The sequence below is a fragment of the Balaenoptera borealis genome (genome assembly GCF_965194805.1).
Source record: "Balaenoptera borealis genome assembly, chromosome: 9".
In the NCBI taxonomy this organism is placed as follows: Eukaryota; Metazoa; Chordata; class Mammalia; order Artiodactyla; family Balaenopteridae; genus Balaenoptera; species Balaenoptera borealis.
Window position 1 is genome coordinate 27,729,474 of NC_138873.1, and position 13,125 is coordinate 27,742,598.

At 38.8% G+C, this 13,125-nt stretch overlaps 1 protein-coding gene across 2 annotated transcripts in view; it reads right to left on the bottom strand.

Moving 5' to 3' along the window:
• PDE7B (phosphodiesterase 7B) overlaps positions 1-13,125 on the bottom strand; it is a gene marked incomplete at its 3' end in the record, with an annotated part of 635,832 nt that overhangs the window by 217,554 nt on the left and 405,153 nt on the right. For both annotated transcript variants that reach the window (XM_082405720.1, XM_082405722.1), the window contains one exon: positions 919-979. In XM_082405720.1, the coding sequence (XP_082261846.1) occupies positions 919-979 (61 nt within the window). The remainder of the gene's footprint in view (positions 1-918; positions 980-13,125) is intronic.

A 13,125-nucleotide genomic window follows, 5' to 3' on the forward strand; every position in this document is an offset into this window, starting at 1 on the left:
AGCCAGAGAAAATGGAAGGAGCTAAAATGAATAATTTTTTTCTTTGCTTATGAGTATGGTTCAAAGTTGGAATGGATTAGGGTGAAATTTTGGTGAAAGTCAAATTTAAGGATTATTTTTATTTATTCATGCTACTGTTTTGTTCTATTACTATAATTACTTAATTACAAGTTCATTGAACATAGTTCAGTGGCTCAAATAAGATCTAAACACTAGACCTAAATTTTTACAGATTAGAAACTTTCATATCATGATTTGCCTCATTTCTCATTTTGAGGTTAAGTGCATCACTTATATTCTCTGTACTAGTTTTCTATTCTATAAAATGAGGAAAATAATATCAACTTCATCTTTTAACAGAATATTATATATTAAAGAGTTTGTGAAAGGCACTGATGATATATCATCCCACAAGAACAAATGATTAGTCATTATGATGCTGCAATTTTTATTACAAATGCAGTATGGGTAACTGTTGTGCTGACTTCAGTTTAGTTCAAATGTATATTCCTCCCAGGCATTGTAAGTAAGGACTTTGTGCTGTGGTGTAAATACTTAATAGTTTACTTGCCTAGCATACGATCTCTAGTTTAGGAATTACAATGTGATTCTTCTTACTTTTTCATCACAGTTGCCTGAATACAAAGCACCCAATACTATGTTATGTTGATGATCCAAGAAAAAATTTGAAAGACTCAGAAGCATGGTTCCTGACTTACTGACAGTTATTAAAATCAAACCCTTTCTTTATCATCAAGTGTTCCACATATAAATGTGTTATAGCTGTCTATAAACCTATAAAAGAGCCTATTAGCCTCTGCAATATGGAACAAGAGACAATCAGTAAGGCAACAGAACAACAGTAAGCCCACATGACATCAGCATGCTTAATAGATTTTAAATGAGAAGCCTTCTTACCTAGCATGCAAACACATTTGACATTCTGATCAGGGTTTTCAAACAAGATTTCGCCACACCTCTGAAACAGAAAGAAAGTCATCATTATTTTAAGATTTCCTATCAGGGTTCCCAAGGCAACATGTCCATGCAACCTGACATCACCATGACATTATTCTGCTCTTCATGTTTTCTTTAGTTGCCTGAGTCTAGGGACTTATGTCATGAGCAGAGACTTCCCTCGTAGTAAAATATTTGAGAGGTAAATTGGGGACAGACTGTTCCCGCATGCCTCATGCCCCTGCCTCAAGCTGACTCTGTGTGCTCCTATGAGGGGTCATGGCCAGAGACGCACCCAGTGTCCAACAGTTTCTATTTCGATGGAAGATACACAGTCTATTAGATCTAGTAATCTGAGGTTAATCACTCTCAAAATTGGCTCTTATTCAGTACTGAAATTATCCTAAGCTACCTACTCTGCAATCAAGCAGACATTTTCAAGTACAAACCTAGGTGGCCTACACTTAACTCTCTGAACTTGGGAACTCTGAACTCTCTGCACAAATAAGGAAATGATGAAAAAGTGGCATTCATAATCCTTTTCCAGAAGCATCGACTCATGGAAATATCAACTTTCTTATCTACATCTCAGTTTTAACTTGCTTGTTAAAATTTTTGTACAGGGCAAACTCCAGAGATACAATCAGTTATTTAAGAATAGACCACATTTATGTATATGACTGACAAATGGTTAGTACCTGAATGTATAAGTAAATCCTCCAAATCAATAAGAAAATAACAAATAATCCAATGGAAAAGTGGATAAAGGACATAAGCAATTCATGGAAGAGGAAATCTGAATGGTCATTAACAGAGAGGATATATTCAACCATACTAATAATCAGGAACCAGGAAATAAAAGATAAAATGAAGCCTATTTTGAGCCCATTGATTTGGCAAAACTTAGAAACCTGGCACAAACAAGTTTATCAGAAATGTAAAGAAATGGATCTTCTCACACACTGTGGGTTGGAGTATAAAATGATGGAACCATTTTGGAGAAAAACTGGCAAAATCTCACTAGATTTCTACTTATTACATACTAGATTTCATTCTTACTAAGTTGAAATGTGCATACGCTATGACATAGCAAGTCATTTTCTAGACTGATAACTAGAGAAACTTTACTGTTCAGCTACAAAACAGATAAATGTTATTCATACATTGGAGTGCTACATGGCAGTTAAAAGTGAAAATGGGAGGAACACTCCCAAACTCATTCTATGAGGCCACCACCACGCTGATACCAAAACCAGACAAAGATGTCACAAAAAAAGGAATCTACAGACCAATATGACTGATGAACATAGACGCAAAAATCCTCAACAAAATACTAGCAAACAGAATCCAACAGCACATTAAAAGGATCATACACCATGATCAAGTGGGGTTTATCCCAGGCATGCAAGGATTCTTCAATATATGCAAATCAATCAATGTGATACACCATATTAACAAATTGAAGGAGAAAAAACATATGATCATCTCAATAGATGCAGAGAAAGCTTTTGACAAAATTCAACACCCATTTATGATAAAAACCCTCCAGAAAGTAGGCATTGAGGGAATTTTCCTCAACATAATAAAGGCCATATATGACAAACCCACAGCCAACATGGTGAAAAACTGAAACCATTTCCACTAAGGTCAGGAACAAGACAAGGTTGCCCACTCTCACCGCTATTATTCAACATAGTTTTGGAAGTGTTAGCCACAGCAATCAGAGAAGAAAAAGAAATAAAAGGAATACAAATCGGAAAAGAAGAAGTAAAGCTGTCACTGTTTGCAGATGACATGATACTCTACATAGAGAATCCTAAAGATGCTACCAGAAAACTACTAGAGCTAATCAATGAATTGGGTAAAGTAGCAGGATACAAAATTAATGCACAGACATCTCTTGCATTCCTATACACTAATGATGAAAAATCTGAAAGTGAAATTGAGAAAACACTCCCATTTACCATTGCAACAAAAAGAATAAAATACCAAGGAATAAACCTACCTAAGGAGACAAAAGACCCGTATGCAGAAAATTATAAGACACTGATGAAAGAAATTAAAGATGATAAAAATAGATGGAGAGATATACCATGTTCTTGGATTGGAAGAATCAACATTGTGAAAATGACTCTACTACCCAAAGCAATCTACAGATTCAATGCAATCCCTATCAATGGCATTTTTCACAAAACTAGAACAAAAAATTTCACAATTTGTATGGAAATACAAAAGACCCCGAATAGCCAAAGCAATCTTGAGAAAGAAAAACGGAGCTGGAGGAATCAGGCTCCCAGACTTCAGACTATACTACAAAGCTACAGTAATCAAGACAGTATGGTACTGGCACAAAAACAGAAATATAGATCAATGGAACAGGATAGAAAGTCCAGAGATAAAACGATGTACATATGGTCACCTTATCTTTGATAAAGGAGGCAAGAATATAGAATGGAGAAAAGACAGCCCCTTCAATAAGTGATGCTGGGAAAACTGGACAGGTACATGTAAAAGAATGAAATTAGAACACTCCCTAACACCATACACAAAAATAAACTCAAAATGGATTAAAGACCTAAAAGTAAGGCCAGACACTATCAAACTCTTACAGGAAAACATAGGCAGAACACTCTATGACATAAATCACAGCAAGATCCTTTTTGACCCACCTCCTAGAGAAATGGAAATAAAAACAAAAATAAACAAATGGGACCTAATGAAACCTAAAAGTGTTTGCACAGCAAAGGAAACCATAAACAAGACGAAAAGACAACCCCCAGAATGGGAGAAAATAGTTGCAAATGAAGCAACTGACAAAGGATTAATCTCCAAAATTTACAAGCAGCTCATGCAGCTCAATATCAAAAAAACAAACAACCCAATCCAAAAATGGGCAGAAGACCTAAACAGACATTTCTCCAAAGAAGATATACAGATTGCCAACAAACACATGAAAGAATGCTCAACATCATTAATCATTAGAGAAATGCAAATCAAAACTACAATGCGATGTCATCTCACACTGGTCAGAAGGGCCATGATCAAAAAATCTACAAACAATAAATGTGGAGAGGGTGTGGAGAAAAGGGAACCCTCTTGCACTGTTGGTGGGAATGTAAATTGATACAGCCACTATGGAGAACAGTATGGAGGTTCCTTAAAAAACTAAAAATAGAACTACCACACGACCCAGCAATCCCACTACTTGGCATATACCCTGAGAAAACCATAATTCAGAAAGAGTCATGTACCACAATGTTCACTGCAGCTCTATTTACAATAGGCAGGACATGGAAGCAACCTAAGTGTCCATCAACAGATGAATGGATAAAGAAGATGTGGCACATATATACAATGGAATATTACTCAGCCATAAAAAGGAACGAAATTGAGTTATTTGTAGTGAGGTGGATGGACCTAGAGTCTGTCATACAGAGTGAAGTAAGTCAGAAAGAGAAAAACAAATGCCGTATGCTAACACATGTATATGGAATCTAAAAAAAAAAAAATGGTCATGAAGAACCTAGGGGCAAGATGGGAATAAAGACACAGACCTACTAGAAAATGGACTTGAGGACACAGGGAGGGGGAAGGGTAAGCTGGGACAAAGTGAGAGAGTGGTAGTGTATATATGGACATATATACACTACCAAATGTAAAATAAATAGCTAGTGGGAAGCAGTTGCATAGCACAGGGAGATCAGCTCAGTGCTTTGTGATCAGCTAGAACGGTGGGATAGGGAGGGAGACACAAGAGGGAAGAGATATGGGGATATATGTATATGTATAACTGATTCACTTCGTTATAAATCAGAAACTAACACACCATTGTAAAGCAATTATACTCCAATAAAAACGTTAAAAAAAAAAAGTGAAAATGAATTAGGGCTACATATAGTGTAAAAACATGTTATATGTATAATATACACATATAAATATATAATATTCAAATTGTATAATATTTAAATCTTATAAAATATATAATGTTTAAATCATGTAAAATATATAATTTTCAAATCATACAAAACATATATAACGTTTAGGGACTTCCCCTGTGGGGCAGTGTTTAAGAATCCACCTGCCAATGCAGGGGACACGGGTTCGATCCCTGGTCCGGGAAGACCCCACATGCCGCGGAGCAACTAAGCCTGTGTGCCACAACTACTGAGTCTGTGCTCTAGAGCCCGGGAGCCACAACTACTGTGTCCGTACACCACAACTACTGAAGCCCATGTGCCTAGAGCCCGTGCTCCGCAACAAGAAAAGCCACTGCAATGAGAAGCCCGTGCACAGCAACGAAGACCCAATGCAGCCAAAAATAAAATAAATTAATAAAAAAACCCAAACATATATAATGTTTATATCATGTAAAAGTATCATGTTAGGGAAAAACAACTGTCTCCATTTTTTAATTAAGTTGAAAGTATCTAAAAATAGCACGTGTTGCTTATGAATACATTAATTTACAGAAAAAGCATAAAAACAGGCAATGAATAAGGAACATCAAATTCAGGGTAGGGGGAAGATATACAGAGTAATGAAATGTTGGAGGGCATACAGGGGTTATCAACTTTTTCTATAATGATTTGTTCCTTAAATTATTCTCTGTTTTCTATGCTTGAAATATTTCATAATAGGAAAGAATTGTCCCCATTTGCAACATTGTGAATATAAAAATGGCCTTTCATATTCTGCCTCTCTACACCTGTCTCCCATGGGCTTATGGATGTCATTTAGTACCAGGCTGGACCTGTTTTTACCATTCATTTCCTTGTCCTTAGAAAGACCGAGGACATCTACTTTGGTCCATTTTCCTCTTTCTTTCACTGTTCACAACTTGGTTAATTCCACTCCCGTCAATCTTTATTGTACCTACACTTAAAATATTATAAGACAAAGTAATTTCTGGGGAAAACAATTCCCAGATGAAAGAATTCATATTCTTCACACCTAATGATGCAACCTCCTGGCACACAGAGGCACAGGTTGAGAGGAGAAAGGATGACCCAACTACATTCAAATCAACCCATTTTCTGGGATGACCTACACTGTGCACAGAGATGGACAGCTGGTTCAGGACCATGAAAAGGAAGCAAGCTGCTGGCTTGTTGGACTCCCTTTGGCAGGTCAAGAGAATGGACTGTGGAGGAGGAAGGCTGGGTGCACCCGAAGGTTGCAAAAGTGCATTGAATACTAAACAGAAAGTACATATCATGAACTTTTTCCCTGGCTACTCTGCTGAACTAAATATCATGTGATATTTATCATGCTATTTAATCTCTTCAGACTTCATTTCTCTGTAAATAACATGGGGATGCTAATATATGCCACAAAGTCAGATCGGAGAGCAAATGTGAGGATTAATGATCCGTGGAGTCTGATCTGACTGTTGTTGTTTTGTTTGTGTTTTGGCAGAGTTTAAACCCTTTCGAATTGCTAAGATCCATTTCCTGTATTACCTGCTTTTTAAAGTGGTATTTTTTTTATGACCTGAGTTAATAATTATTTTTAATTGAAAGATCAGATGTTTCTAAAGTGTTTTCAACTTCTTGGTAAAACAAAGTGCTAGGAAGCTCTATCAGTCCATATTCTGGGTCCTACAGGGAAATAACTCTGGAGTGATTACTTGCCCTTTGTTAAGGATGAAAGCCCACGCATGTGCTAGGATGGAAGAGCTTTCCTTCTTTAATTGCAGGGGCTTGCAGTGGATGGTGGCTAACTTCCCACAGCTACCCAAGTCCCCAAGTCCAAGGGCATCCATACATATACCCCCTCTAGATGCAGGTGGTGTGGGTGTGGGTGTTCCATGGGGGTCTTGCTCCCTTTCCTGGACGCTAACAAATCCAGGAGAAGTTTGTAAAATTCCCGTGAAACTTGCATTCCTTAAAAGCCATGGCCTGCCTGGGTTCAGTGACCATACAAGCTAATGACCAAGCAGCAACAGTGGGTGCGGTGGCCCTTCCAGTGATCACAAGACAGTCCTTTTCCTTGTCTTCACCTCCCTGGCTATCTGGGAAATGGCTGAGGCACCTCTAACTAATTCTGTAATTGCCCTGCTTTGTAAAGTTACCTGATTATGGTACCAGATTTTAAAGCAATGCCCAGAAGGGAATCTGATTGTTCTCAGTTCTCAGGACTTGAAAGAAACCAGATTTTTTCCAGTGCTTTTTCTCATTGATGCCAGTGTTTACAGGGCCTTTGCTGCCAGGTTCCTGCTTGCTGTGCAACCCAGGGTGATGACCCAGTTTAGGAGATTAATTGGGCTAAGCCACGGGCTTCAAGTCTCAGAAAACCACAGGATCTGCCGTGGGGGAAGGTCCCATGCCTTCTTGGGTTCTCAGGGCTGCAGCCCTCTTCTCTTGCTGCTCTTCCTGGTCATGCATGCTGGGACTCCCCAACCCAGCACCTTGCTGCTGGATGACCCTGACTTTGATCCGGTTCTGATTACCAGGGTTCTGCCTGATTCTCAGAATCCCATCTCTCCAAAGAATCTCCATCTTTGTTTTGTCTTCTATGCCTAAAATAATGAGACCACCTTGCCTTGCTTGTTTCCATCACTCCCAGCTAGCAACGCCCCTAAATAACGACATGGTTACTGAAATCCCCATCCAAGGGGCTGGAGCCCTGCTAGCGACACAGAGTCTCCTGGCACACACTCTCCTCCCATAGCACAAAGGCTATGCTACATATGAACTCAGGTGTGTAATGCCTATTTTCCTCATAGACCATGAAGAAATCAAACCACTTTCACTGTTAGCATTTTTAACATGTCTCATTATTATAACCCTTGTGCCTTATATATACCAGACCCTTAATAAATATTTGTGAACTAGCTAAAATATCTTTAGCCCATACTGTGGGCTAAGCATTGTTCTCTGGGCTAAACTATGCATCTACCATCTTGTTCTCTGATCATACCCTTTTAAGAGAGTAGAAAATTGAGGCACAGAGAGTACTACTCACTATAGAATACACCCCGCGCCCCCCGCCCCCCCCTCCCCACAATGAGTGAGAGAATGAAAGCTGACAGCTTACTTAACGCTTGACCAGATTCCCAATACTGGCTACTGCAGGCTTCGATATTGCCTTGGCCAAGTACACCAGGTCTATTTACACCCCCTTCTCTCACTCATTAGTCACTGCTGTTTGCACGAGTTGCCACCTATTAGAACATAGGCTTTGCATTAGACTGACCCAAGTTCAAATCCTGTTGCTTCATGCACGTACTTACTATACCGTCATGGGCAATTTATTTAGTTTTGCTAAACTTGCTCTCTCATCTGTAAAGTAAGGTAATATTATCTACATCATAGTATCATTGCAAGTTTAGTTTTTAATTATGAGCAGGAATGTACCAATTTAAATTACTGTAGATGAGATTATAATACAAAAATATGAATTAATAAATTGAACTCATTCATTATAATTTTATTTTAATACCCATATTATTATTTAAGATTAAAAATGAAGAAATACTTCTAATTTTAAAAGTCAGAATATTTCACAAGTAAGTTGCTAATTTTATTTACTAAGAATTTTCTATATTAAATCTAAAATTTACCTTTTAGTCAGGAAGAACAAGATGGATGTTATAAAATACTGCATCAATTCTAGTACATTAAAAATTTATATCAAAAATACTTAATTTTCATTAGTTTAATTATGTGTTCCAGCAAAATCTACAATAAAGTACATTTCTCTTAAGTAGACTGTATATTTTTCATTACTTTCATCATAAAATTAGTTGTGAAAAACTAAGTGTGATTCAAGAAAATCACATTTAAGTACTCATCAAACCTGTTTTCTTAAGGGAAAGTTATATCTGAATTGAAAATAATATTCAAATATTAATAATAGTACCAGATTATACTCTAAAGAAAAAAAATTAAAGACAGTGAAAAGTTTACACATTGTTCAATTAGCAGCACTCCTAACTTTCTTAAACCAGTTAATGTGTTTTTTTGCTTCACATAAGATTTCATACTCTTTTTTTTCTGAATATTTGTTAGCACTTGAATGTACAGGCATACCTCATTTTACTGTGCGTCGCTTTATTGTGTTTTTTACAAATTGAAGGTTTGTGGCACCCCTGTGTCAGGCAAATTTATTGATGCCATTTCCCAACAGCATTTGCTCACTTTGTGTCTCTGTGTCACATTTTGGTAATTCTCACAATATTTCAAACCCTCCACTAGCAAAAAGATTACAACTCACTGAAGGCTCAGATGATGGTTAGCACTTTTTACAATAAAGTATTTTAAAATTAAGGTATGTACATTGTTTTTAAAGACACAATGCTGTTGCACACTTAATAAATGATAGTATAGTGTAAACCTAACTTTTATATGCACTGGGAAACCAAAAAATTCATGACCCGCTCTATGGCGATATTCACTTTATTGCAGTGGTCTGGAACTGAATCCCTGATATCTCTGAGATATGCCCATGTTGTTCTCTCAGCAGGCCTGCAGCAACTAGTCTTTCCAGCTCAGGTATCTTGATATTTTTGGGTGGGAGGAAACATTAGCAAACAAATAAAACCCAAGACAGAAATCTTTTTGGCTTGGAGGTTTTCTCCAGTATCAGCTGAGGCAATAACTGTTTTCCACAAGCAGGTAATGTTAAATGTTATCAGCAAATAATTAATAGGCTGTGATTCTTTGATTATTTCCTTCCCACCCTTATAGCTTTTTTTTTTTTTTTTTTTTTAAGCAGAAAGGAAATTAGTAAAGGGAATTAGGTGTTTATAAAATCATTGGACGAGCAGGCTATAGGCTGGGCCTCCAGGAATGACTCAGACAAAAATGCAGAATTGATTCGTGAGGGGAGTTGATGGTGGGCCACAACTGGGAAAGTGGACAAACAGAAGGCACCGCTGGAATTGTCGGTCCAAGGTCACATCACCATGGCAGTGACCCAGGGATTAGACAACTCTGGGCACAATTGCCTCTTGACACCCATGGAGCTAGTGACTGAATGTTGGATGCTACTGCAGATTTCGGAAAAACCCAACATCTCCATGACTGTACTTGGAGCATTCAACCAAACAGAGCAAAAAGAGCCTCTGACGTATGATTAGACCTATTTTAAGAAAAAAAATAAAAAGAAAACTGAGTTTCCTGATCTGAAGAAGTGCTAATCATGGTCACTGGTGGAAAGGGAAGCCTATCTCATCTGCTCCCAGAAGCAACTGAGACAACCTGGAAGAGGCATGTCTTCAGCACAAGTTACCTTCATTCTACCCTCACCCCATCTTTAAGTACTTGGATTCTGCAAGTTTGCCATTCAATATAAGAATTTCTCTAGTGAGGTTTTTAGTAAATAAGGCAAATGCCTGTACGCTGATGCATCTGTTTTCTTTGATCATCCCTTACGTGTCTAGCACAATGACTAATGCATAATGGCACTCCCAATGTTAATTAAATAAATGAATAAATAAATTTTTACTGCAATTCTGTGGGATATACTTGAGATTTGGGATTATCTGGGGTAGCATGAGAGGAGATTTTTTCTGGTTATTTATGTATACACACCAGTAAGTTTTGCCATTAGATGCAGCCATGTGATGTGGAGCTGCAAAGGGGTGATGAAGGGGAAACTTGACATTGAGAAGACATCTCAAAACATCTGGGTCACTTCCCATCTCACATTTTCCCCAACAAAGAACGGAATGGTACTAATTAAAGACAGACTCCTGGAAGATCAGCCTGGAGAGAACATGGCTTAGGTCTGCAGATCATAAAAAGATAGGTTCTGTTAAGGGACTGCACTCCCTAAGTCCAACAGGGCCTGGAAGCTTGGGACTCTATTACTATCTATCAAATGAATGAATTAATGAATGAATATTCAAAAAGACACCATTATCAAGTGCCTACTCCATGTAGGCATTATATTGTGAGGATGGCCAAAAAAAAAAAAAACAATCAAATGAGATTTAGGCTAGATCCTGTCCTCAGGAAGTTTAGAGCCTGGTCTGAAGTCAGAACATGAAAGGCTATGGGCATCCTCAATGGTGCGCACCCAACACTGCCTGGGGCTACCAGAAGGCTTCTAAAAAGAGATGACAACAGGAAGAAGTTGGCTGGCAAAAGAGAGGGCTCCTCCTGGCAGAGAGAGCTGGCTGTGCAAAGCCCAGAAACCCTGTTAGAATCCTTCGGTAGCCTCCCAGGATGGGAGCAAAACTGTGATGGGTCAGGGCGAAGGGCTTAATCAAAGTGGCCGTCACTGGTAGATGGGAGGAAAGTAGAGGATAACAGTGATTCTAAAATATATATACAAATACATATATATTTCTTGGCTGGGATAGTGAGGCTGGGTTTGCTTTTGAAGAGCCAAGATGCTCAATGAATTCTTTTAGCAAGGTGACAAATAATTACAATACTGTGGTACCAGATATCACTCACCAACAGTATTGGCTGCAATCTTTTTGTCCATTTCTACCTCAAAAAAGGTACCAAGCCTGAGGTATTTTTTAATTCCTTTTTCTTGGATCATATGCCTACGGCCAAAAGAACAACCCCTAACCACCCAGCTGAAACCTCACGAGAGGCCAACTTCTGCTACTGATGGAGCCGTTAGCACCTAGTGTTGATCCCCAGCTTCCAGAGGTGCATCTTCAGAGGCTCCAACTTCACAGTGGCCGAGTCCCTTCTACCCTGTGGGTGGCATAGCCAGGCCTTGATCTCTAAAGACTGTGCAGCCCTTGGCACTCTGGTGCCAGAGGACGGCGGATTTGGACCTGGGGATGATTTCAGCTCAAGCTCATGTTTTCCTTTCTAAGTTTTTCCAGGGAAAGAGCAGATTTCCACCCCATTGCAGGCTGTTAAAACGTCAGACTAACAAGTTTTCAACAATCTGTCAGTGCAGATCTCCAGCAACAACCTGGCACTGTCTTTGAATCGGGGCCTCATCGTCCAACCCAACCTCAGCCAGTCAAAATAAGAGACACACCAGCAGAAGAAAAAAAAGATAATCACCTCGAGCTGAGCAGAAATTCTTCACAAAGCCATTGTTGCCAACAGTCAATAGCAAATCTGTGGGCTGCCTAACCTGAGGTGACCCACCAGGAAGGGCCATCCCTCATAAACCTCTAATTAGCTACGGTTAGGAGTGACTTGAAAGATATTAATGCTATTGCTATTGGAAAATGAGCCTACCAGCTTTTAACAGCTTTGTTTTCTTCTTCAGTCAAATGTTAGCTCAATGCGTATGCTTTCTATTAGAGAAGTGCCAGCAGCAGCAATCTCCAGAGAGTCTCTCAGCATTTTATTACACACCCCTATTTTTAAATGTTTAAAAACTACTTATTATGAACCAAAACTTGGAAAACCCAATTTCAGCCCAAGAGTAAATTTTTTTTTTTTTAAGTTATTAAACTGACATCCAGAATACAGAACTGTGTTTCCTGTCATTTCAGCCCTGGACAGTAGAGGGCACCAGGAAGGCTGTATCTCTAACATGCAGTTGGACCCCCTCAAGGGAGATCCCGGGATTAGATGGCTCACAGGTTCAGCATCACTGTGTTAGGTTATTTTACGCCCTTCGGTTCCTGCAGACTTTCTCCTCGTACCACTTTTAGTCTTGAATTCCACTGCACACATCAAAATGCACATTGAAAACCACATTTTTCATCATGCAAAACAGTGGCAATAGCCTCTGGGTAAGCCCAATTTTAGCAGCACCTGTACCTGTGAGGGCTGATGGCATGTGGAATATCACTGGGGTATCTCTCTAACGCACCCAGTTATAGGAACTGAGTGGGGATCTTGGTCCAAGGCACTTTGGGTTTCTGGTATGAACTCTGAGAATTCTCCTCCATCAGACACAAATAACTATGCCACAAATCTTGATAAACAGAGCAAAAATTGTGTCGGAATTTTGCAATATAATTTCATCTTTCATCCTCTCAGAGCCCCAAGTGTTGATAACAAGCTACAGCTAGTTTTCAGTGAGAAAGATAGACACTTCTGTGAAAGCAAACAACTAAAGCCATAACCATTTCACTCTACATAGGGACTTTTGAAAGGTGAAGTCCATAGACACTTTGTGTTAGAGCAAACAGAAAGCAGTACAGAGAGAGGACAGATTGGTACATATAGTGGAAAGCACTTAGAATATCTGGATTCAAATCCCAACCCTATCCCTCACTAGCTGTGTGATCTTAGGCAT